Source organism: Tyto alba, unplaced genomic scaffold (genome assembly GCF_018691265.1).
Source record: "Tyto alba isolate M040663 unplaced genomic scaffold, T.alba_DEE_v4.0 Super-Scaffold_16, whole genome shotgun sequence".
NCBI classification, from domain to species: Eukaryota; Metazoa; Chordata; class Aves; order Strigiformes; family Tytonidae; genus Tyto; species Tyto alba.
This window is the reverse complement of record NW_024881278.1, coordinates 4067788-4095123: the sequence shown is the minus strand read 5'-3', so window position 1 is coordinate 4095123 and position 27336 is coordinate 4067788. Positions and strand designations below refer to the sequence as shown.

The 27336-nt window shown below is 37.6% G+C and overlaps 1 protein-coding gene across 3 annotated transcripts; it reads right to left on the bottom strand.

The window, feature by feature from the left end:
• Positions 1-393: 393 nt before the first annotated feature.
• TMX4 (thioredoxin related transmembrane protein 4) lies at positions 394-27336 on the bottom strand. 3 transcript variants are annotated; one of them, XM_042789779.1, is made up of 8 exons: positions 27131-27336; positions 17734-17849; positions 12960-13005; positions 11599-11727; positions 10619-10664; positions 8280-8381; positions 5930-5993; positions 394-4703 (listed from the first exon to the last, which is right to left on the bottom strand). In XM_042789779.1, exons 1-8 carry the CDS (start codon positions 27328-27330, stop codon positions 4417-4419), a joined length of 990 nt encoding a protein of 329 aa, XP_042645713.1. In that variant the 5' UTR covers positions 27331-27336; the 3' UTR covers positions 394-4416. The 3 variants fall into 3 exon arrangements, with proteins under 3 accessions (XP_042645713.1, XP_032845407.2, XP_042645714.1); XM_032989516.2 differs by lacking the exon at positions 27131-27336 and adding an exon at positions 26670-26692; XM_042789780.1 differs by lacking the exon at positions 8280-8381.

Sequence of the window (27336 nt, the reverse complement as noted above, 5' to 3'; positions counted from 1 at the left end):
TTTCTCAGGAGGGAGAAAAAAAAAAAACAAAACAAAAAAACCCCCACTAACTTAATAATCCCTCAAGGGTTCAGAGTTACACTCTTTGCAGCCTGCAGCTGAGCCCCAGCTGCATTTTCATACCTTCGGGAGGGGAACTGCTCAGCCCAGAGTGCCTGCAGGGAAACCCGCAATCTAGGTATGCTTCTCCCAAAGCCTTTTTTCACTCCTGTAAGGAGTAAGCAATTCATTAACATACAGGTTTGTTTCTAAGAGCTTAAGGAATCTTCACAAATCACAACCTCTTATTCACTGGAAGAGCAGTATTAAAAAAAAAAAAAAAAAAAAAAAATCTTTTGTTAATTACACAGATGAGCCATCTACACACTGAGAAAATGAAAACTAACTACAAGATGATCATAAATACAAAATTTATATGGAATTTCAGTAAAAATACCCATACTATAAATTTGCAACACTTTCATATAAAAGACAATCCCGTGTGACATTTCCATGAAGAAAGCCCACAAAACAAGTCCTGCCCAGCACAGGTGCAGCATATACAGAGTATTCCAAGACACGCATACAAGTTTCACAGAAAGCTCAAGGACAGGAGTTTTCAAAGACTGTTTGTATTTCTAGTCTCTTTAAAAAGTAACCCGCTGGATTTTTTGAATGACTTGCTTTTAAGCATTCACATTCAGATCCATCAGGGACTGGTTTTCAGAGTGGCATGTATCCCATTTGAAATTTAAATTGGTTCTCAAAAAAAAAAAAAAATCTTAAGTCACTTTTGACATACAGCTCTAGTTTACAAGCCTGACAGCCCTATCCTTAATCAAAACATTTTGAACAGTGTTAGCAGCAGCTTCTCCAAGGACATTTTTTCTATACTGAGGTTGCAAGAACAAGTTCCATTTTTTAAAATTAATCACAACAGAACCGAGATAACAGAACACTCAGATGGCACAAAAGGTTGGGTAATGACTTTTTTTTTTTGGAAACACACTAAATTTAATACCATTGTAATAGTCTAATTAGTACTATACTGGTATGATTCGATGACTGTGTTTTAGTGGAAAACACCTTGATTCTGGAAAGTATATTAACATCACAGTTCCACTGCATAGCTAAATGATCTTTCTGTTAAACACAAATTTAGCCTATACAGTGTTTGCTACTTGTTGTTTGTTGCATAAACATTACTCAAAGTTGAGTATCTCCAGTACCACGCTACAGTATTTTTCCTACAAATGTAAAACTAAGTAGATATCGGTGGTTGCATTGCAGGTTTTTCTAAACTCTTAATCAGAATTTAGTGCTCTTTGTAATAAGGTATTCCAATACATGTCAAATATAGTCAAACCCAAGTTAGCATTTATATTCCCTGCTTTATTAGTGAAAATATATGTGCCATTTCTCGTGTGTTATCTTCAAGAAACCTTAGAAGACTGGTATAGCTCATTTCCAGATTCACATGACAGATCTATGAAGAGATGAGCTGATGCCACTTTCTGCCTGCTTACTTAATCCCTGCTCCTCAGACAGTGATCTTACAGTTAGGTCTATTACGATGGAAAATATTTAGTATCTTAATTTTAAATAATCCAGACTTAACAGTGACATACAAAACCAGAAGAAACGTAAGCAGAGACTTCAGAGAATCACCACACAAAGGAGCTTCTGACCATCTCATAAACCACAGATCTTGTAGGACAAAGTGTGGTTTGTAGTTTTGTTTGGTTTTTAACTTCAAACACATCGTACTGAAATCCAGCTCTTGTGAGAACACCTCATTTGTCTAAGCATTCAAAAAGCCCACATACTTCATCTTGAGCACTGAAAAGAAGTACACTCGACTTTTTAACACTTCATATTCCCAACAGTATACAACAAAGCCACTGTGAGATATAAGGATGTTCTGTATCTTTAAAGCCTCTTTAAACAGCTGAAGAGGATATTAGATGACTGGATCCATGATATTACAAATGTGAAGAGAAACTGAATCAAAATTTAATACTGGCATGTTCTTTCCTACACACTGAGCATCACAAGACCCCACACGCAGTATAAAATAACCTCTTTGTACACAACCAAAGTCATCATTGTCCTCAATCTGTGCTGGACACAGTCCCACATTTTTCAGCGTCTGGTAGTTCTGGATCCATGACTGAGGGGATATGTCTATTGTTATCTTATGCAAGTTCATGTAACTGAATATACACACCAACTCCTCATCTCATGAATATGGTTAAAGTCTTGTTTTTCTTTTAGACTTTCACAAGCTCCTGATGCACTGATAATGAAAAAGCAAATACATGATGGAAACAACAAATCTGTATTCTGAGCTTTTAGGTGCACAGTACTTCCCTCCAGACTACAGCAGCCAAAAAGTTTACTTATTTTTTTCAAATAAAAGCTTAGTTTGAGTTAAAAAAAAAAAAAAAAAAAACAACAAACAAACAAAAAAACCAACCAAACAAACAAACAAAAAAAACCACCTATGTACCTCAACGGCTACTGAGTTCTGCTGTCTGTAAGCTTCTACAAATGCTCAGTTACATGGGACAACGTCCAAATAACACAAGACAAACAGTTCTCATTATAGTGCAATGTATATATATATATATATATCAACTGCATTTTTTCACATACGTGGAAGCATATTTACATGTGTCCACTATATGAAATTCAAGCTCTTGACTGAGAACTTTCCTCAAAAAAAAATAATTCATATTCAATATATGCAGTGTAATTTTGTTCTTTACACAGCTGTAACAGACAAATGCAAAGTTTCTATCATATAGTTCCAAGACACCATATAGAACAGGACACAGACAGAAAAAGCTAAGCTTTCTTAGTAAATATGCTCTTTATGAGCACTTAAAAAAAACAAAAAAAAAACCCCACACACAAAAAGAAAAACAAACAAACAAAACAAAACCAACATTCAACACAAACTGGGCCTATTAATCTCAGTCTCAAAGGAAGCCAGCATTTTGTACTTGCAACTTGTCTCTTCTAATAAGAGTTGATTTAATCTCTGATTACTCTTTATTCTTGAAAAACAAGATGAATTTCATGGATGTTAGAAAAGTTTATGCAACATTTATATAAAAAACATCAACAAAAAAATCAACATTAAGACACATCTTATGCACATGATCACACATCAACAAAACAGGAATATACAGGATCTCATTGTAGGTATTCCTTACCAAAAAAATAAGCCTTATACATTAATCAAGTCAAAGGAGGGAAATACTGATATCTTTAATGACTTAAGTCTTCTAACCAGACCTAATGCTGCCTACCTGGCAAGTCATTTTCACTTTACACAGTTCAACAGACACACATTTATCGTGATGTAAGTAGCAAAACCAAAAGCTTCTCCCCGCTCCCCCCCCCATGACCCTCTTTTCCTAACATGCTGACTCCAGTGACAGAAAGCAGAAGTGATCAAAGGTAAAACCTTAAGTGCCACCTTCAGTTAATATCACTGAAGCAGTCTGAGTTGTGCCAAAAGTATTCTGAGTTGGAAATGGCAGAACTGCACTGCGTACAACAAGCTTGTATTGGCAAGAATTATACAACTTACTGACTGCAAAGTGAATACTTCTTGCTATGATCTCCTAAAGTGGGGAAAAAAAGAAAAAAAAAAAAAAAAAGTCATGCTTTGGCAAAAATCCCCCCTGACCAAAATAATTTCCTATAAACCTTTTAAAAGCTCAAACATACTTTAAACATATAGCTGCCACTCTTTCTCAGCCTGAGGTTTTCAATTAGTCAAACTCCTTGGGTCAAAAAACTCAGCTGACAAGCTTAAGCTGTGCAGCATGCCTCCAAATTGCTAAAAACTGAAAAATCTGGAGGCGTACTGTATGCTAAACTTTCAAAACAAACATTAATAAAAGTGAAAGGTGCTTCGGTTGAAAGTGATAAAAATACACCCATTGTACACAACATTTTAATAGAAGACTAGTAAGGTGCCTTCTTTCACTACTGCATCACTTACCCGGTGCTTCTGTGGCAGTGGGAAACAAAAACTATTCAGACAGAAAAGCCAGTCCTGTCAAGCTATTGTAAAGAGTTAAAAGTCCTGATCTTGTTTAAGTCAATACTTAAAGGAACACAACCATAGAAGACCATTTTACAGCTGGTGAACTAAGACTGTTACACTCTTTTTCTCTACGAAGACTTCAAACAGATAAGATACACTTATTTTGATTGTCGTGGCTAAAGTTATACAACACACAGCATATGTGCTTATAAAATGAAGTAAGCAATCGAGCATTAGCTTAAAATAAAAGGGAAGCTTGTTAACAAAACAGAGGTTTTGCGTAAACACATACGACAAATCAAGTGTAAGCTTCAGCTTCAGACCCAGGGTCTGATACTTCTTTGGTCCAAGTGTACAAAATACACCACCGAAAAAAGCTATAGTCCATTATCAGCCACCTGACTTTTACGCTGTCTTACTGAGCTTTCAGTCTCTGAATCAGCTAAAGGTTGTTCACTTAAGTCTTCCGTTTCTTCTTCCCCTGATTCTTTTCCAAGTGGTAAATCCTCCTCTGAGTCATCCACACTGGAATTTGCTGCGTCTTCCCTATCTGAGAGATCTTTTACATCTGCAGTCTCTTCCACATCATCTGCAGAAAGCTCTGCAGCCTCCTCCGGTTCTTCTAATGCTGCATTCTCCACATTATCCTTTGTAATTGTTTCTTCTAAACAAAAGAAGAGTTTCAAATACTGAAGTTACACTAAATCTCAGAACAATGCCTTTTAAAGTTACATCACCATGTATGTATTCTGAGATGTTCATGAACGTTATTACTGAAAACTTGTACAAGGTTATATTTCCCTTAGTTTTTCAATTATTTCAAATAAATCTTCAATAGTATTTCTCCTCCTGCGTAACAGACATAGATAGCTTTCATTCTGTTCCACCAAGTTACAAACTAGACAGATCAATTTTACTTGACTCTTTGAAGAGGCATAATTATCAAACAAATCAGTGGGAAAGGGATAAAATACTGGTAAGCTCTGTTGGGTAACAGCTGCTGCCAAGTCAACCAGCCAACTGGATACCATACTGCACAAGTGTGGTTTTCTTTTGATAGTGATGAACAACTAAGATTTTGAAGATGGTAATTCTGCACAATTATGAATTCTAGAGTCAGCGGAAGTCTTACTGGCAAGGGTCACAGATGCATCTTCACCTTCAACAGTAAACCAATACACAAAAATGTACACAATTAAAAAATAAATTTTTTTATCACTGTAAAGCTTTTATTCCACTTAATAGCACAAATGTACCAAATGGCATTCTGGAGCTTACCACACGGCTGGTGCTCTTAAGAGACTTTATTTTGTGTGCAAATTTCTGCCTCCCATGTCCATTCATAGGGAGCAGAATACTATTTCAAAGCCCCCTCACTAAGGATCAGTGAGATGCATGCTTTCTTCTTTTATTTGAAGGAGATGCAATGCCTTCCCCGGTTCCCAGACTCATTTAATTCCCTCTATCTTCTTTCCCCAGCCAAATTACATAGAGAATTTTACAGGTTCAGAATGTTGCATCTCCCAATGCAATATATAGAGTGCATATTAGGATGTGGAAGTCTCCTGTCAAAGCAAATTCTTTCCTGTATTTAAGCAACAGGTCTAGTGAATATGCATCTGCATAAAATACACAAACCCCAGTATCTTTCTTCAAGACTTCCTTATTTTAATTGCATTTAGCTTCTTCACAGCTGTGGAAGCTAGAACAAACTACTCTTGGTTTTTGCTGCTTTTGCTTTTAGAGCGCAACATATCAACCTTTATCAGTGTGACTAAAATGAATACCTGGATTATTGGTTCACATCTAAGTTCCTGACAGTGTATTGCCCTCCCTCCTACTGTAGGTTTAAATGTAAACTTGTATCTCACCCGCTTCACAAGTTCTTACCAGATGTTTCAGCTCTGTATCTTGACTTGGATGGGCAAAGGCAGTCTGAAATCAAAACTAGTATCTGTGCAAAAGAAAAAAAAAGGCATTTACTAGCAAATCATCCCAGCAGCCCCTACACTATTAAGTATTCTCCTATTCATACTTCTTAAATAGACATACAATAAAATTTAGAAAATTATATTATCTTGCTCAGAGATAAGAGCTAAATAAATACATGGAAAAAAGTGTGCTCTCAGTGTACACCAACCAACATTCTCTGCTTTCTACTCTAAAGTTTCTGCCTCCTACTCCCCTAAATTTATTCAGTATTGAAACGGCTTGCATCTTAAGAAGAGAGGCCCAGATGACTGCTGAGGAAATTTTATTTAAAACTTATGAAACCTTCTGGATCAAGATTTCCTGTATTTTGGGATGTTATTCAATTCCTACCTGACTCCCCAATTCCAGCTTCTGCGCTTGATTTTGTCTTACAGGTTTTTCTGTTGTTACTCAAAGCAGCCTAGTGTATAACACATACAATCAAAACGCAAGGAAGATATTTGTGCCTCATTGTAACGTGCTAAGAATAATGCAGAGAAAAGAAAAGATAGATGATACCATCTTAAAGAAACACATTTCAATCATTGAACAACTTTTTAGAAAAAACTGACATGAATTTCGCATTGCTTCAGCTTTCTCAGGTTTGTTTTTGTTAGTGAAAGAGGAAGGAGGAAAGGGTTTTTTTAAATCATCATATTCATTTGCTCCTAGTTACACTAACTTGATTTGCACTCATTTGGTGATGAAAATCTACCATCTAGAAAAATGCAGCTGTTTTAATTATATAATGAAAGACATTTGCTCACATATACCAATTCTGTACACAGATTTTATATAAAAATGTGGTTTTGCCTAAATACACACACATTGCTTTGAAATCCCTTCCCTGTACTACTGAGAAACACGCTCATGCATTTTTTCTTTATTTCACTAGCACTGGTATTTCAGCTGAATGGCAGAGATCCAAGTGCCAGAACCAGCCTTTACTCTTCCTGTGTGGAACAGCAATGTAGCAGCTAGTTAAACCAGTTATCAGCATAGCTGTTTTCAATTGGTTCTGCAGTTGCAGAGCATGCTTGTAGACCAAGCAACTAGTCTGAAAACTTCTATTCCCATCTGTATCTCCTTTTCCAGCTCAGTTTCTCATCTAATATTGATATTGATGAGGTCATAAAGCCACATCAGTCAAATATTCTGAGAGGAAGTAATCCCAGCTCCACAGGTAAAGCAACTTTAAACTGTTTCCACTGATGAAACAACACAGGGCTCAGGATATGGTCCTTAACATTCACATATATAGCTAACAGGTTGGTTTGAATAACCTTCCTGATGTTTTGGAGATTGATATATAGATGTACCAGTTCTGGTTAGTAACAAAGGAGGTCAGATTATTCAGTTAGTAATGAGAACTCAAATCAAAAGATCATGGGGGAGAAAAAAAAGTAAAGTCAGATTTCATTAAACCCAACCTGTAACCACAAAGCTATGTCCTGGAATAGGGCATATCAATTAAACCCCCAAACCTTCAAAGCCTTTTAAAAAAAAAAAAATATTTTCATTCTTTCATTTTGAGCAACAGTGCAGCAGCATACTTATGTTGCTAACTCCCACAAATGCAATCCCACTCCAGCTAATAAAAGTCTCTCCACAAACCCTGTGTTTTTACCAAGCTGGAGTCTTTATACAATTCTGACCACACTCATTCAATCCTTAAGTACAACAGACTTTTATACAAAAGGCCAATATGAAAATCACTTGTTTAGTGGATGGACTAAACAGAGCTAAACTGAAGCATGATTTTCATAAAAAGGTTAACTTATTTGAGTGAACCAGTCTTAACTTTTACCAGAAGTAGGTAACACTAGACTAGACCTGCAGTAATGAATACTTCAGGATTTTAATAGAAGAGAATAGAATAGAATATTTCAGTTGGAAAGGACCTAAAACGACCATCAAGTCCAACTGCCTGACCAATGCATGGCTGACCAAGTTAAAGCACATTAAGGGCATTGTCCAAACGCCTCTTAAACACTGACAGGCACGGCACATTGACCACCTCTCTAGGAAGCCTGTTCCAGTGTTTGACCAGCCTCTCAGTAAAGAAATGCTTCCTAATGTCCTGACTAAACCTTCCCTGGCACAGGTTTGAATCATCCCCTCTTATCACTGGATACCAGGGAGAAAAGATGCATCATTAAAATAAGATACTTCACTATACTTATCAGTGAAATTTATTCTTTTTTTCACAAGTCAATGCAAAGAAAAAGTTTTAGGTAACTGATAAAAAGAAAGTAATATGCTTTCTTACCAAACCCAGGAACAGGCCAATCAATAAGGTAGCTAGGATGAAGATTGCGTAAGAAAGCCAAACGTGAATTCCAAGAGTGCCAGTGAGGTAGCTATGAATTTGCTGGAAATGAGAAGAAGATACTTAATAACTTCATACCTAACACCAAACATGATTTATACTGCCATCACTATTACATAAATTGTTATCTAAGACCTCTATTTTAACAGTATTTATACTAAAGTCTTCCCTCTCAATCCACAGTCATCCTTAAATGTCACATTATAATACTTTTAATACCATTAAACCCTGCTTTTCTTTACTGAGTTGTTCACATTAAAAGGCTTTTAAGCAAAGGATGCACAATTTCTTCTTCCTAGGATACTCAGCATCTGAGATGCCATACATAATTCTACTGCAGATAAATGTATGAGGAAGCCTCATCACAATATTCTTGATCCTTATATACTCTAAGAATGTGGCAACTGTCAGAGGCAGGCTGTCCTGCTAGATGAACCCACAGCATGAACCTGTACTTTCGTTCTTATGGGGTCTGTTGTAGGAAGGACACCATATAGCAAGCATCCCTGATAATGGCAGTCACAGCACCAACAGAAGTCTATGAAGCTCGTTATTTAAAAAAGGTAACTTACAACTTAAACATTTCTGAACCAAAAAAGTAACCAAGTCAGGTTAAAAGCAAGCGTCCTTTTAAACCCACTCCACAAGCATACCACCAAGTGAAAAAAAAAAATGTAACCTCGTGCAGAGCTTTATCCTCACAGTTACATCTGGGAAATGGAGTGGTAGACATTTAAAGTTACACAAGATCCAAATACATACTTAAGTGTAGAAATTAATTCATTAACTAAAATTGATCCATTCAGTTCTTAGACAAGCTCTTTAGTTCTTAAAAGGAGCCACCCATTCTAAGTAGATATTGAATAAGTGTTTTCATTTATAAATTTAAAAAGAATAATCCAAATACATTATATTAAGATTTTTTTTGAAAATAAAGACTGCTATTCAAACCTACAAATTCAATTGACCAAGCATCACATCGAGTCAGATAGTCTGCTAGGAAGTAAATTACGAAATTACATCTCTTCCAACAGTATATCCATTAGAAAACAAACCACAATCAACATTTACAAAGCTTTAAATATTAAAATTCCAGGTTTGGGGTTTTTTTATATCAGAACAGCTTCCAACAATTATTAAAGCATATGCAAGGACAGCACAGCAAGAAGAGTGAGGAAATGTAGAGGTGAAATATTCACCAAAACAGAAAGCAAATGAGAGAAGGTTTCTTCCCAGAGCATTTAATCTTCAGGAAGGAAAACAGACAGAGACAACGTAATTACACAACAACCATGAACGAGAAACACCAGAAGACTATAAAAACTTAATACTACCCAGTGAAAGAAAGAATCAAAGATAACTTGGACAGGAAACCTAATAACTGAAAGTTATGTTTCATTCTGGGTTGGTTAGATGCTTACTGGAAGTGATACAAACTCTGTTCAAACTCTCTGCTACAGTTATTTTTTTGTAGCACATTACAATATTAAGACCTTTTGCTACAATCACATACAGTCTCTCAATCTTGGCTACACTTGAAGATTTTAAGGAAGCATGTTTCCTGACCAAAACTGGAAAGGTCTGACAATTTTCAGTATTTGCATGCTACCAGAAAAACTTTGATGGCTCCCAAACTAAAGTGTCTTGAAACGTTTTTAAGTTCAAAACATACTTCAGTGTACACTAAGCATTTCTCCTTTGCTTCTGATAATTACTCTACTGTCCAAATTTGTTGTGCTCCTATGAAAATAGTGTTGACAGTCTGAAATCCAGATGCAGAAACTCTTCCTAAAAAATATAAAACCATTATCCTCTCTTCTTCTGTACAAAACACTCGATATCAATGAATTGCAGAAGAGCATGACTTATAACTCTGAAAATGAACCTGGATCTAATCTTTAGGAATCGTATTAAGTGAGAACCTGGTAGATACTAAATTAATTCCTGATGTTTACAACCATTTTTGCAGCAGCTCTCAAAAAACTACATTATCACATTAGCACACTGATAGAACATTTTAGCTGTACCAAGATAATAAGACCAGTAAGTTTTTTCAGTACTGATGATAATCTTTATAATCAAACTGCCATTGTTGGCATAGTCTATCAGTACTACAAAATTTATAGTGCAAAGATACTATACACCCGACATAGAGCAAATGTAAGGAAAATTTAACTCTTATAAAAGGACAATAGAATTAGTCAGGTTTTGACTTCTAAGCAGATTATTATTCTAAGCATAAGAGGGGGTATGGAAAACACTACCAAATAATTACTTACCCTGATCCATCCAGAGAGGTGAAAGAGCCCTGCCATACCATGCATCCTAGAAAACCAAGAAAAGGAAGGAACGGGTTCTAAGACAGATGGATAGGAATTGCAATACACAACAAACTGCCCAGAAACCAGAAGCAGATTCTATCTATAGACTGTCAATGCCATTCAGCCCATAGTAATTGTCAAAAGAAGGCTACTGCAAATAACTGCACTTTCTCTGTATTATCTTCATTTAAAGTCAGCTGATTACAAAGCATTGAAACAGTGACATGAAAGATGACATCTGAGCATAATCAAGAAATACCAATTCCAGTCCTGTAGCTCCTCTCCCCCTACTAAGTATCATACCGCTCCTCCTCATTCTCAGATGAAAAATAAGGACACCCACTGGATCTCTGACATAAACTTAAACATAATAGCTTTAGCCAGAATAAAATGCAGGCCATTCACATTTTTGATTCATCCTTTATATTGTGAAAGCATTCTATGCTATTTCAAAGCAAATTCAATGCTCTGAAAACAAATTCTGATACACTGTGTAAGCACTACACCATTTACAATTCTAAAGGAGGATACAAGAGTTCCCTGTAAACAAATAAACAATAAATCCTTAAAGCTAAATGCTGCCTGCCCCAAGTAGCCAGAAGTCATGAAGCAATACTCTACAGAAACATGCATTTGATTCCAGCACTCAGCAGATATCAAAACTGACACTTACATAACACTCAGTGTACTTTTTTTCTTCATATATTTTGAATATTATATAAACAATCCTCAGTAGGCATGAGCAAAAGCAAATGTAGAAAATAAAGTGCTTTTGAAGGTGAGAAACAAGAAAGCAGGCTTTCAATACAGATTGCTTCTGCAAAACCTACATGTCTAGGGAATAAAGGCCTTACAATGTCCCTAAGCTGTCAACACAACACCCTTAATGAATAATGAGCTATGAAACATGTTTCTTGTTAATAAAAACAAAGTGTTACATTATAGAAGATGGAGACTTCCATCCCGCTACAGGCTCCACAGCTTCCCACTTTCTCTCTAAAACATAACCTTGAAGATCTTCCAATGTCCGTGAGCCTCGGTATCTGCGAAATACTCCATCGTTTGCACTGAAAAACAAGTACACATTAAACAGTTACCTTTTTAAACTGTATCTGTGGTGAAAAAAAAAAAGCCCATATACTTTATAGATCTGAATTGCTCAGAAAGTTGAACACCAAAGCATTTTCTGCATGTTTTGGAACTGTAATCCATGATGGAAGGTCTCAGTTTTTGAACAGCATGAGGTTTTGCCATTTATTATTCCATTTATTTGCCCTGGAAGGGTTCAAGGCCAGGTTGTATAAGGCTCTGAGCAACCTGATCGAGTGGAAGGTGTCCCTGCCCATGGCAGGGGGGTTGGAACCAAATGACCTTTAAGGTCCCTTCCAACCAAAACCATTCTATGAATAAGACTGCTATTTTTATTAAATATGCAATCACACTACAGCAAATACAAAGTACATGAGGTTAACCACCAAACCATTTTTTAGACACAACTCAGAATTAAAAGCATGCATATATGTGTATGTGTATATATCTATCTCTGCTCGACTCAATACCATGACTTAATAGAGAGTTCAATATTTAAAGGATGACATCTTTTTACTGGAGTTACAGCAAATGTCTTGCCTGATCTGTTTTTTCAAATGGGGAAATTAGTAAAGTCACTTAAACTAAGGAAAAGCCTCTGGTAAGGGCTATATCAACATAATCAAAGCTCTAAGCAATAACCTGAATAAATCAAAAGGCAGTATTCCTTTATTTTTACCTGCATTTCAGAGTTACAGTTTAAAACAAATGACAAATAGGAATCAACAGCTACATGTTGATACTGAGCCAACAGATGAAGAATTCTAGCAGTAAGAGAAGCAGTACAACAAACAGTGGAAAATTTCTGTACTGTTTTACATGCAACCTATGCAGTCAGTTATTCAAATGAGAAATTTTAATGACAATTCTATATGGTCAAATATGTTTGCTCGCATACTGTCAGGTTCCTAGAAGCCAATACCAGTTCTTGCATCAACTTTTACAAATGCTACTAAATGTTGTTTCCAGACTGAAAAAGCATCACTTTTATCTAAGTACAAAACTGTTTGGAGGAGAGCCTTCAACCGTAAGTTAAAAATACATACTTTATGTTTGTTTAGTGCATCGAAGTCCCGAGAAATGTTTTAGAGATTGACAAAAGTGAAGTAAGGCAGTTGTTCATAACATCTTCCATGCCACTGTTCAAACTGGACTGGAGAAAAGGAATACAGACTGAAACAGAAAACTGTTCCTAGTATGACACACTTACTGGTAAATTGTAGGAAGTGTTGTGACAAAGAAACGACCACTCAAACCTGGAGAAGGAAGAAAAGAACATATCAAATGGTTAAGTAAAGCTGAAATTTCTCAGCATTTTAACATATCTATAAATACCTATAGATCCATATTTGTAGGCTGGAAAGCAGCAGACTGCATGGCTTTCACCACTGTTTTGTAAATACAGATCTACAGTTTGTCTTCATAAATGCTACAAACAGTAACAGATACTCAACAACTGCTGACAAATTAGGGAACAATGCTGACTTTGAAGGAGGTTTACTACAAGGCAGTTTTTCTACATGGATTTCACTAATCAGTATTTGCACACAGCTGCAGTTTTTGACCAGACCATCAGTGTGCACTTCCAACTGACAGAAAGAAGAGTCACAAAAACGCACCCATATTCCAGGATGCCGTGTGCTTGTGTCTGTGCGTAGTCACATCCAGACAAGCTTTTTTTTTCATCTAGAAAGCTTGGCCACTAGCAACAGCAATGACAACAATGGCTTACAAACTCGCCCCTGATTTTAATCCACCCTCTTGCTGATTTTAAATGATTCAGAGCTACACTCTTCAGATTTCATGTACTTCAAATCATCAACTAAATTATTCTTTTTATTTGCTTACTCGCTTCTTCCAAATAAACCATGTACACTAAACAACCAGTCTGTTCTTATATCCTGAGGAAAATTCAACCTCTCTCATAAATATGACTGTAGCAAGACCATGTTTTGGACATTCCTAGGTTCTTACCCTTCCTTCCCATACATCATTCCCCTCTAGGTAAATATAAATGGTATGCCAACAGGTTGAAAATAAAGCTTGGGAAGTTTCAGCACTCTGTTCTGTAAAATACTGCAAATTTAAGCCATGAGAATAATTTTTTTACACCATCCGGAAGGGTGGGTCATGTCAGCATTTTGAGCATCAGACATAAGCCTGCAGAAAGGTCAAAGAAAGGTTGAAGAAGTCCTTCAGGAGGCTGACTGGAAATGAACCCCATACTAAAAGCAGGTGTTTCACTGACTGGCAAGTACATAAGAGTCTTTTTACAAGTATCATCCTAGACAATGACAACAGAATGTAACTCATAGGACAGAGAAATTACCCAAATCATCAAAAAGCAGCTTGTGGGGAAGAAGGCATTTCAAGTTCTCTGGCCTTCCACTAAGTACTGCTACAGAGTAGTAGGTGCAAGAGCTTCCAGCTTCACTGCTCTGCTAGGTACACCAATGAATATCTCCCAGTGTACAGCTGCATTGCAAAAGTCAGGTGTGAAGCAAAATGCTCCCAATCATCTCATAAGCAGACCATCTGCACAACTCAACTAGCTAAGCTGTCAGGTGAAGGCACCACGCTCTTGCCTCTGCTCCCAAATCTGAGGCAAGTAGAAGCTACTGGACGCTACTACCTCCTGACAACTACAAAACCTGCAAGCAAGAAGAAGATCTCACCTTTGTGCTTAGTAGCATTATGTACTATTCAACACAACCAACTTAAAAAACTGCAGAAAAGAAAAATGTGCTACTAATGCAGTCCATTTTGGAAAAAAAAAAAAAAAGAATACAGCAGACTTAAATTATCAACCCCTAGATATGCAGTCTAACTCCATTAGTAAAGGCTACATTCCTCTAGCTAGCAATTGCCATTCATATAAAGTATCAATGTGAAGAATACAAAACAGTTATTCAATTTTTCCTTTTATAAAGTTCGGTGATAATCTTTTGGGGAACTAAGTCTTTATTCAGCCTTCAATAAAGTAAACAGCTTTCTGCATCAGGAAGCTAGCCATGGGAAAGTATAGCATGAGAGTTTCTGTCTTTGGAGACAGAGATGTGCCACACTGAAATAAGCCAGGTATTTTTGAAAGTTTCAGTAGTAATGCTTTTCTTAATGTGAATTTCCCTATGGAATATGCAAAAAGGGTTGTGTGTTTGTTGTTGTTTGGGGGTTTTTTGAAGATGTTTAAATCAAATCAAGCTTAAGCATCTCTAAAGTTCCAAAAAGGAAGTCGTCTTTACTTCAGCTTTTCAGCTTTTTGCCTTTATTACAATGAGAGACAGGGTGGTAGAAATCTTTATAATACAGCTAAAAGCTGTGCCACCACAGGAGATATAAAGTAAACAAAACCACAGTGGAATTAATCAAGCAGAAAGAACAGCAGCACCAGAAAAATTAGGTGGAGAGCCATAAAGAACATAATAAGCTTAAGAGCAGAAAAAGTCATGGGAACACTGAAAGACTGAAGTTCTTACAAATGCTAGTCAGGCAAACAGAAAACAAAATAGCTAGCTTAAATCTCTCTTGCCAGTAGTCTATGGTAGAGCAAGTACCAATGGTCTCAGAATGAAAAATGAAATCTGTAAAATATAAAATCTGTTGCCAAAATGCATCTAAGCATCCCCAAAACTTTAGCTGGAGGTTCATTGCTCATCTAAGGCACCTTCTTGGATCAGGAAAACCAGATGTGAGCCAGCTACAAAAAGCTAAGAACAGACAGTAAATTGTTTTGGTGCCTGTTTAATACAAACTTAGACTGGCTAGTAGTTCAACTTGAAACACAGTTAAGCATCTGTCTTAGCAAATAATAAACTGACATACCCCTATTATGAAGTCAACAGCTAATCAACAACAGGAAAAAATTTCAGTATTTGCACACACACAACCCCTCTCCCCCCCCCCCCCCCCCTAAAAATACAGAGAGAATATAGATGCCATGTAAAAATACAGCTGCTTTCATCAAACAACTACTCCAAGAACATTACAGAAGATAGAAGAAGTCTTATTTTAAATCACAGCTAAATGTTGTGACTGGAAACTTAAAGGCACCACAAATATACAGAATTTTGAGATCCAGAAGCAATTCCACTACTGGAAATTCTGAATGTTTTGCTATAAAAGATGAGGAAATAATAAGTACTTTAAGACATGTACATCAAGTGACTGATATATGATGTAAATCTGTTAAGGCTCTGGTGGATTTATCCTTTGGGCATCTGCTGTAATTAAGCATCATGAATGGCTACTTTCTCCTGCAGGTTTTGGAAGTGCAATTTTATGCAACTCTGCACTCATCTAGTGGTTTTCCCCTAATTTAACACATTTTGACTACTTTCAACTTGATGAAGGGGTTACATAACCAAAGGTAATTAAGGTACCATTGTGCAAGCAAGAACAGGACATAGAGCATTTAAGCACACCAACTGAAAGGCTGAAGCATAAGACTACAGTAAAATAACCTTAATAACTTTGGAAAGCTTCCGAAGGAGCTTTATACCTTCAAAAAATCACATCAGCACCAAAAGTCAAATATGTAATAAATCTTTGTTTTCCAGTTAGAGTATTGATTAGTTTTAGAAGTGGCTACAGTTTCCATGTTTTGTGCTGAACTGCATGTTGTAGGTATATTACACATGCCTTGGTACAAATTCATCATTTTGGGTTAGTCCTTTGACTTGCAGAAGTCAAACATCCTCAGGGGTCATGACTCTCACCAACATTAGAAATTCAAATATTTAAGGAACTTCGGGTTAAAAGTCATATCTAAGGTCTTAAGAATCTGGCATCACTCAGCAATCAGAAAAATTCCTGTCTAATCAGGAAAAAATAACAGGATAGAATTATAATGGCTTTCTCCCTTACCTCCAGAGTAACCATTACTTTGTTGATGTGTGAAGAAGTTGGCTTTAAGTTTACACCGATTAAAAAAGTCTTAATATTCAAACTCATCTGTTTAATAAACTGTTAACGATGAGCACTAAAGGAGAGCCCCACATCAGCTTGTTGGCATAAGAGTTTTTGTATACTTGAAGCTTTTAATAAAACATTAACCTATAGAAGGTCTAGAACAGCTGGCATTTTCTTGTGAACTTAAATTGCTGTATCTGAGATCAGAGTTAAATTAACAGCAGGGAAGTTACTTAAATAAAGCAAACTTGTTTGGCATGTTTTCAGCTAACAAAACGGACACATTTTCCATGCACTTTATGAGGCAAAAAAATCAGTAAAGCTTAGCTTTTTTATTCTAGTAACATCTCCTCCCAATTCTGTCAGTCTTTTGATACTGCTGATCAAACCGTTCATACCCGCAAAGCCAAAACAAGCATAAAGCATTCCTTTGAGATGCAGAGATTTAAGCAATATTGGTACTGCTTACACAAATTCAAAACTTTGAAGGGAGTCACTAAAGAAACAAATAAGATTGTATCCATGCTTCTGTGGATAGTTAGGAAACCTTTCTTGTTAACACATTTGCATATGAGCATCACCACAGGAAAACAACAACATCTATACTTCAAAGCACTACTACAATTAAACATGTCAATAAACCAGCATCATCACGGAAACAGTTAAGAACTTATTAAATCAAGCTCACACTGTGGTAATGCTACCACACCCTGAAACTCTCAGTAACTGGAGGCTACAGAACTGGATTCTTCTGCAGTGTGGAGAACAGAGGAGTGGGACAAGCAACAGTTTTCAGTAAAGTAGGTTAAAATAGAGAATAAGCCCCTTTCAGCACAGTATTAAGACAGATCACTCCGCCAATTCTTTAATCCTTCAATTTGAGTTTATAAACAGGCTCACAGATATGAGCTATATGGAGAAACAAAATGTGGATAACATTATTTTGATTTAGAAACCTGTTTTCTGACTTGGCTGGTATCCCAGGTACTCCAATAGAATAACACACACTCCCAGATACTAAGTGGTACTTAAGTTGAATAATTCCTTTTATTAAAACTGTCTATTTCATACTATACCTGGTTCTTGAGTGACATCCACCTTTCCCACAGTGATATCTAGATTTTCACTTTCCTTTGCAAAATTCTCCCACGTCAATTCAATTTGTTGACAAGCAGGACACCAAGGAGCATAGCTAAAGGAGGAAGACAGGTTAAATATTTTAATATTCTTACATTTATAGACATTCATATTGATTTACCATGCAGAGAAAATACAAGCATATCAATCACCCAGGAAAAAACTCATACAGTTTTCCTTAATCAAGTCTACTAAATAAGATAATCAAGTAGTTTTGTATCAATCCCTGCATTCCTCTTGATGTTATTAAAACAAAACAAATCTCCACAGATTTGAGAAATTAATATCCAAACCCCACACCACTCATGATTTATTCTATTTACACATGAAATGAAGAAATTTCCATGGTAGCTATCTGAATTACTTAAGTCAGGCTGTCCACTGAAGCAGTATCCTTCAATGTAACATTTTTGTATTGATTTTCCACACCTCAGAACTTCCTGAAATTATATATGCCTTAGCCCACTACTCAATACATCAAAGCATGCTCTTTTTGATAGCACTCTTTAGAGATTTTAAGAGAGTGCACATCAAACTCCTACTGCTCATACTGCCTGTGCTTCTCAAGCCTTGTTTTTTCTCAGAATTAATTTCAGAAAAATAAGAGAGCATGGCTCAAGAGCTGAGTTTTCTATACTACCAAATAGAATAATCAAGCATCAAGCCAAGTTTGCTGTTGCTATTGATAATATCAACATGGAAACAGAACAGCTAATATTAGGATAATACAAAATAACACTTAAATGCTGATAAAATCTTATTTGCTATCTTTATGTATTGTACCCTAACTTGGTTGACGAAGTCTGTGTCAAATTTGTGCACGTTGCAATGGTCTTTCATATACCACAGAACAGCTAGGTACAGCATGTAATTGAGCCGTGGCACTTGCCCATACACAGCCTTATCCTTTCACAAGTGAAAACAGACCTTGACATGGTTTAACCTAATTTATTAGGGGGGTGAGTGCAAGCAGAAATGTATAGATGCAGGTTTCTGATAGCAAAAGTAGTAAGTCTAGATTCTCACAGTCCTTCATATACGCTACCACGCTCCTCATCCATTGTTAACAATAGAAACAAATTTCATTGTGGCCAAAGACAAACATCCTTAACAGCCCACATCACCACTACACTCTAACTGGGAACCTCTACAAGGAACCCCCTTACTCCTTCCATTTGTCTGCTAGAACTACCATCTGACCTAAAAGTGGTACTTCCTACTCTCTGCCTGTCTTCTGATCAGGAATCCTTCCTTTTTAGTGGCTGCAGACAGATCTCCCCAGCCATCCACAGATGTTTCATGTCAATAAACTGAACCTAAACCAGCTAATTTCTCACCGAAGAGACAGAATCAAATTTACGCTGAGAGCTTTATGGCAGTTTTGAAACCTAAGTATTTAAGAAAGAAAATCTTGTCATTTGGAAGGTAAAAGGATACAATTTAAAAATATGCATTATATTTTACTGTAATAGGTATTTATGATTTTAAGTATGAAAGCTAATTCTGGGGTTTTTTTCAATCAACATCACTTCACATGAGAGTATCTGAAAGCGATACATAAATCTTACCCTGCCAAGAAACAGACCCTCAGTATCTTTTAAAAAGATGCTGGAAACAAGTCTTGCATGCAGATCTGTTTCCCATCATGCTGGTCTATAGAGGACATTTAATAATAGTTTGATAGATACTGTACTTGAGTATTCTTTTATTACAGTAGCTTGACAAGTAGGTAAGAAACTGCACACATCCACCAGATAATGCTGTTGATGTTGTTCTAAAGACAGAAGTCGGAATATTTTCTAAATCCAACTTCTCTACATGTGTCAAACTCATGCCATGAGATTTTCAAGATTAATATACCCTTTAGCCTGTTTAAGGTACTATCTGATCTTGAAATAGAAATTTGGCCCACAGCAACATTTATGTTTACATTTCACATTCATGAGCCTTTCTTCTAAATGAAATTAAGTGGAATATTCAGCACACATGGCTAATATGAATATTATTATAAACATTTTCTTTAGCCTAAAGCAGCATTAAAATCCATGTGTGGCAGTGACAGAACATAACAATGAACTTCACAAAAACATTTAATAGTTGGTTTCCAAGTTCTTATTACCAATATTGCATGTGGGCTGGCAACAGTCACATATGATGTTACAAGATCCAGCCACTCAAGCTGAACATTGGCACAATCAGGCTTAAAATATTTACTTTACATTCCTGAAATTACACATTTAATTTTTGCCAGCCAGGAAATGCCCTGTCCCCATATATACAAGAAAGAACTTCCAATAGACATCGGAGTTTTTCAAGAATTATCACTGCTGTTTATTTCAACAACCTCATCTTTCTGAAGCTTTAATGTCTGTATTGGTTATGCAGCATTTGAAGCACTAAGGAATTCAGAAGTGCCTCCCAGAAATCACAAAAAAATTCTGTTGCCAAAGCCTTATTGTGCCTCCCTCTCAGTCTTAAAATACCTCCACTTATACTTTCGCTTTCAGTAAAACACAGAAGAGTGAAATACTTTACACTTATGTCACTTTTATCAGAAGTTTCAAAAAGCTTTCTGCATCCTGAAGAAGCTTAAGGAGGAACTTGATTTCAATGCAGGCTTCTAATGACTCCTTGAGAACTGAGGCTGATTTGTATTTCTACAAAAGTCACAGTCCAACTACCGTTCCTATATTCCCCACGATAGATAGATAGATAGATAGATAGATAGATAGATAGATAGATAGATAGATAGATAGATAGATAGATAGATAGATAGATAGATAGATAGATAGATAGATAGATAGATAGATAGATAGAATCTGTTGAACCGGGGAAAGCAGATCCATGTGTGTGCTGTGAACCCAGTTTTCATTACTTTTCATCAAGTCACAATATCCAAGACCAAGTCACTTACAAAAGCAGATGTAACCAAACTTCTGCCATACTCCACAGAGCAGGAAATAATTAGCAACTCATCAACACTACCAAATGTAGGGCTGGTGCTCCTCTAGCTTCTCCCTTTGCACAAGGGGGTACCTTTAGCTGTTAACTTGTTTGCACTGTACCCTATGCCCTACAAGTGTACCAAGAAAAGAAGACTCAAGTCTTTCCAATTTAAAACTCAAAGTCCACTGGAATTTAAATCAAGACCTGAGCAGCTGGCTAAAGAAAGAAAGTTTTCAGTACCCTGTTACACATTAAAGAGCAATTTACTGATCTCCAACATTTAAAAATGACATTGAAAACACTAGATACCCATAAATTACACATTGCCAAGTTATTCACCACAAGCAGATAACATGAATCTCTCAAAATACACCTCATTTGTGGCATTACCAGACCCCTTACATAGCACAAAGTTTTACAATTTAAATATCTCATGAGCTGTCTACCATCCACAAATAAGGCTACCAACATTTATCTACTGGTCAGTTCCACTGCAAAAACAATTGACTTAAGTGGATTAAAAATCACTATTTCTAAGTAGACAGGTGTTTTGCAGTTCCTACTCCAATCCATTACAGTGCCTGAAGCTTTTTCAGATGGCATAAATAAAACAATCCAAAAGCAAAATTTTAAACTCTTAAAGTCAAAAGCAAAGTCTATGTCCACCTCTGTTCTGAAGCATAAAAGACCAAGCTTTGGCTTTCAAATACCAGCAACTTTACTGATGGCTGCAATAAAAAAAAAAAAAAAAAAAAAAAAAAAAAAAAAAAACAACACTTAAATTCAAACCAGTCTGAGCAAACATGCCTTTCAGTTATATCACTACAGAGTTGAGCAGTAAGCACAGAATAGCTTTACTAAGATTTCCTGATACACAGTTTCCAACTCCCAGCCACTAATCTCTTTCAACTGCTTGGCTAGGGAATTCACCAATTCACTCATTTTCAATTAATTGAAGAGCCTCCTTCTATCTGTTTTTTTCACTACCATTATCAGTAACTACCATCGTTGAACAGATGTAACCTTGAATACCATTTTACACCTTGCTCTGATGGCAATTTCACAAAGTTGCAAGGATCTAGGAACAAAGGAAAACCAGCTTCGGATAAAAAGGCATGAGAGGATTTGCTGAAGAGAAAAAAATAGGAGAGATGAAAGTTTCCCTGTTTAGTTTTTCACAATTCAAGACACACAACTTTCATAAGAGGTACTGATTACAGTTAACCAAGCTATTCACTGGATTTCAGATTGGGAGTACTATTAAAATTGGTGGTGTAAATGTTGAAGCAGTACCTAACAGAACAGTAAAAACAATATCAGAATGAAATAATTGTTACTTTTCCTCTTTTAAGTAGTTTTGCCTTATTGCTGTAGATTTCATAAACATAGAAAGAAAAACAAACAAACCCAAAACAGAACACAAAAGACAGTGCCTGATGTCTGTGGGTGTTGCCTTTAGACTATCAGCTGATTCACTCTCATTCCTGAATTCAGACAGGTCTTGAGGCAGGATAGGCAGCTTTGTAATTTCAACAAAAGATAAGCTTCAGAAAGTCAACTATATGGTTTTAGTCTACTTTTCAAGTGACCAGGTGGTAGCCAAAGATAAATAAGTTAGTCCCTGTAATCTATCAAGACTTAGATCACAACAGTACATGCTCTGGAGGCTGACAAGAAGTTTCCTCCAGTGTGGCAAACCCCCTCCAAAAGAGACAGGCAAGACCTCCCAACACAAAACCAGTTGCTCCATAAAAGTTAAACAAGTTTTGTTGTTTGGTTGGTTGGTTGCTTTTTTGGGGTTTTTTTGTTTTTTTTTTTTTTTTTTTTTTTTTTTGTTTTTTTTGTTTTTTTTTTTTTGTTTTGTTTTTTTTTTTTTTTGTTTTTTTTTGTTTGTTTGTTTGTTTTTTTTTTAAACAAATTGCCAAGGCACTAGCTACCTCAAAGAGCAAACAAAGGAAGTTTCTTCCCTGGATTCTCCTGCCAAGCTTCACTCAAATGCCTTCCATCACAGACGGACCTGCTGAAGTGCCAATACACAGAGACACTGCTTAGCAGAATTTGGTTCAGGGTACAAGCTCAACCTTATAAATTCCCCTTCTGCTGTATTTACTTCAGTAACCTGACATGCATCTCTTTTCCAGTAATACCCAAACAAAGAGAGAAGTAACTGCATACCACTGTGGCATGAGGTACTACAAGTCAAACAAACTGTACTCTCCAAGATAACATTTCAAGTGCTACTTTCAACTTGTTCTACAGCTCAGTAATGAAATGCATTTTAAACTTCCAAGAGCAAGATGAGAAGCAAAGCATGGTATACTGTAATTATTCAGCTCTCTAGTTTCAAAACCAAGAAAAGGACAAGAGTACCATCTGCAATTAAAAAAAGACCCCCAAAACTTTCCATTCACGAGCATTTTTTTTTTAAAGATTGAGAAATTATTTTTAAAATAGAAAGCAAATCAATCACTGAAAAATTATGTGAAATCTTACAGAACTTCAGCACATTAAAATCCATTCTTCTACATGGTTTTGTCCCTTTCTATAATAGTAAAACATCTGCTAGCAAGGATATTGCAGTTTCACACTTTCTCAGTTTCTGTTCAGCCAATGCACAGCACAGTAATCAGATGCATGCTCAGTTATTAAATAGGAGTCCATAGATAATATGGACACTTCCTCTGAACTCAGTGAGGAGGACTGCAGAAGCATCAGAACTAAGAGTTTTGGTAACTTGATTTTCATTTCCCCCTGTTTGTGTGGGTTGTTTCTGAAGAACAGGACAAAGAAAAGCCTGGATACTAACAAACCAAGAACAAGTTAGAGACTATACTCTCAGAAGTGACAGATAATTCCAAACCCTATTGAACTCTCAATATAAGTTGCAGCAATTGTTTCAAGGCAACTGTTTAAAAGCATTAAGCTATATAAATACCAAAACATTCAGCTTGATTTTTAGCGCATTCCCTTGAAACACCAGACAAAAGTGCTAGTGGGAGGACTGAACCCTCATGATGATCTGGCCTACTAGCCAGCAGCACAACATTTAACAATAAATGATGCAAAAATAAAAGTATGGGCCTATACTCTAGGTATGATAAACTAGCCTTGAAAACATGACTAATTACTTGCGCTGTTCTCTTGATTTTCACCTGGCTAGCATTAAAATAGAAAATTTTAACACTTTTTTGGGTACACACAGCACTAAGCCTGTGCTGAAACAAATGGGAACCAAACTATTTAACACCCTGTGTGGGAACTAAACTAGAGATTTTCCCATGGGCAAGTACCTAAAGTACTGCAGGTGCAACAGGAGCATATTAAATATTTTCATTTGTAATCAGAGGCATAAAGAAAAATTTATTGCTGGTGGGGTTTTTTGTTTGTTTTACTCTACCTCAGTAAGAAGAGGTTAAATGTTAAATTCTGATCAATCAAGCTTGGAACAAGCTATGCTTACAAACGCAAAATGCACTTTTATGCAAACAGACCAGAAATTATTTTTCTATATTCCTAACAGACACAATGTTAAAAATAAACACAAAAAGAAAACTCTTCATATTAACAAATAATTATCTTGAAGCTACAGACTAGAAATAAGTCAATACGGAAACCTTTTAAAACAGCTTGTTCCAGCATCACACTCGCAGCACTTCAGCAAGGATCTGTGTGCTGTGATAGTAACAGCGAGCAAAAAGTGTTGCAATGTCTTTCAGACACATAAAGTTATCCAGAACACTTTTTATCAATGAAATGCAGCAGTGCTCCCAGTGCCCGCAATTTTGCCAACTATGAATAACCAAATATTTACAGTCAGCCAAGTACACACACTTCAGCTAGGAAGGATGAAGGAAGAAAAATCCTATTTCCACTACAAATCCCACACACGAGTAATTTCTAACTTAAGTTTCTCTATTTGTGCACCTGAAAACAACAAAAACAGTAGCATACACTAATTCACCTACACTACTTTCACAAATAGAAAAACTGACTTTAAACAGTAGTAGTACATGATCCTCCCAGGGCAGCAGGCTTCAAGCCAGCAATCTAGAGGATGTGACCAGAATAAATATTTTTTTGATAGAGACCTTATAACAACATTTGCATTAAAAAAAAAAAAAAAAGTACCACCTGGAAAACAAAGGTTTTATAAACAAATAGGAGGTTATTGAAACAAATGAGGTTTTGATGAACCATACTGCATTCTTGCCAACAGCATGGATGGAATCAATGAACTGACTGACACGCAGGACTCCTGTCCGGATCACCAGTTCTAAACCAGGTACAAATCAGAAGTCAAAATCCATCAGCATAAAAGTAGCTGCAAGAATCATAAGAAATCAATACTAGATCTCAAACTCCTGTCTAGACATGACTGGGAATCTCAAACTCTCACTAATTCAAGACCAGTTGCATTGAGTTAGCATCCTTGAGAAAAACAAAGGTTTCTTCTCAGTTAGGAGAAAAGCAGGAAGCACTAGAAATGTGCCACAGAAAGTAAGACAAAGAACCAAGGATCTTTCACACATCAAACACTGTACGTAAAATAAAAATAAGTCTAATTTAAGCAATGCAGCATATGCAGTTAGCACTAAAGCTAACTTTGCCACCACTGCTATTGGCAGCTACCTGTCACTCCAAACCAGTGCAATGTTTCAAGACGAGTAAAGACTCGCAATGGATTTTAACTGTTCGCTATTTCATCCACTTCTGATTTCAGTCAGTTCCTCTCTTCTTTCTTCTTCAGGGGCATGCACCATTAATTTATATATTTTTCTCTATGAAGTAAAAACTTTGAGTCACCATAATTAACCTTTTTACTCCTTAAGATTCACCAACTCTTGAATGAATTACTAACTTTCATACAATAGCTTCCACATAAGGACTAGAATGTCAGAAGTGGAAAAACTTCAATTTAGAAAAGAAAATTATTTTCTCCTACTCCAAGATCATCTCTTCCCCCATCTTTTAGAACACAATAAATTACAAGGGAAAAAAATAAAAGACTCAAAAAACAAACCCTAAGCCACAGCAAGGGGCATCCCTGGGTCTCTCAATCAGCTACTTCGGGATTGTTCCCCACTGATTAACACCAGATGCCCAGTAGCATCCAGAGCAGCAAAGCCCTAAGGGGACTGATAGTCCCACCCCTCAGCACTGGATATAACTCATATTCAATAGATATAACTCATATTCAATAGAGACTGGAGATAACTCATATTCAATATCAGAACAAAACTTAAAGCAGCTGGGTAAGTACTTATGAGGGAGCATGTTGATGGGCATCCTAGTCTGTTCCACAGGCTACGCAGTCTGTGTCAAACTGTGCAAAGTCAAGCACTTCCACAGAGGAGTAGATACACGTGCCGCAATAAAATCTTATTTCATAGCTGAACAGCACAGATACCATGTGAGCACACAACCTACTTCAACTACTTTTTTTTTTTTTTTAACTGCTGTCATAAGAAAACCATTCCTTTTCCCCCTTCTAAGCACGAGCAGGTGAGCTAGCCCCCAAGAACAAAACATCACGTGCATTTCAAGAGCAGTATCATGTCACAGGCAAAAGCCATGACACCACTGCAGTTAGTTAGAAGCACTTAAAACCCCAGCTGGCAACAGGCAAACCTCTCTAGCTGTCACCAGGATAGAGCAAAAGCAGGACTTAAGTTAATGAAATCTGATGCACCCCACTCGAACAACACGATCTCCAGAGCAAGGCGGATGCAAGTGAGGGCGTACCCGGATATTATGTAACACTTACCACTTTGGAAACCTACTCCTGCGAAAATATTAGCTACCAAATTCAGCCTCCCTAGCTTGCAAAGACTCCAAGGAAAGTCCCAAGCGGGTAAGCAGTGCAAGGCACAGTGCCCGACACCACCCCTCCGCAAGTCGTTGTCTTGAGCGACACCGCTGAAAGACTCACCGAAACATGCCCACTCTAACCTTGGGGCACGCGGGGGCTCTGTGCCCGCGCAGGACGAGAACCTGCAGGGGAAAGCCGTTTTTGTCAGCTCTCAATGCCGGGTGAGCGTGTGCCTGCAGGCTCAGGGCCGACAACCCTCGGTGCGAGAGGGGATCAGCTGCATTAGGCGTCCCTGGGCGGACGCCCCACCCCCGCCGGGCCACGGACTGCAGGGCCGCGGAAGGTGCGCGGCGGCGCCCGCGCTTCCCTCCGCGGCGTGGGAAGGCCGCTCTCTCCCCGCACCGGGGCAGGCGTTACCGGCCGTGCCCGCTCCCCGGGGCAGGCGCCGAGGCGAGGCGGGAGCCGCCGGCCGCCCGCCACCCGCCCTCCCCAGAGGGAAGCCCCCACCCCTGTCCCCCGGCGCGCTGCCCCTGAGGCGGGGGGGGGGGGGGGGGGGGAAGGAGGGAGCGGCCGTTACTCACAACTCCAACATCCACTGGCCCTCCAACAACAGGCTCCAGTTGGAGCCTCCCAGCACTTGCACGCGGCTCCGCGGCCCGCCGGGGCTGCCCGCCCGGGAGGAAGAGGAGGAAGAGGAGGAGGCGGAAGCCGCCAGCACCAGCAGCAGCAGAGCGGCCGCGGCGCCGAGAAGCCGCCGCCCGCCCCAGCGGCCGGCCGCCATGTTCCA

What these genes read in the sequence shown, in the direction of transcription:
- TMX4 (XM_042789779.1), bottom strand. Translation starts at nt 27,330, where the DNA reads ATGGCGGCCGGCCGCTGGGGCGGGCGGCGGCTTCTCGGCGCCGCGGCC. An exon ending in ACACTTCCTACAATTTACCA is followed by an intron (nt 11,728 to 12,959) that starts GTAAGTGTGTCA and finishes CTTGTTTTTCAG; the next exon opens with TGCAAACGATGGAGTATTTC. An exon ending in ACCTCTCTGGATGGATCAGG is followed by an intron (nt 8,382 to 10,618) that starts GTAAGTAATTAT and finishes TCTCATTTCCAG; the next exon opens with CAAATTCATAGCTACCTCAC.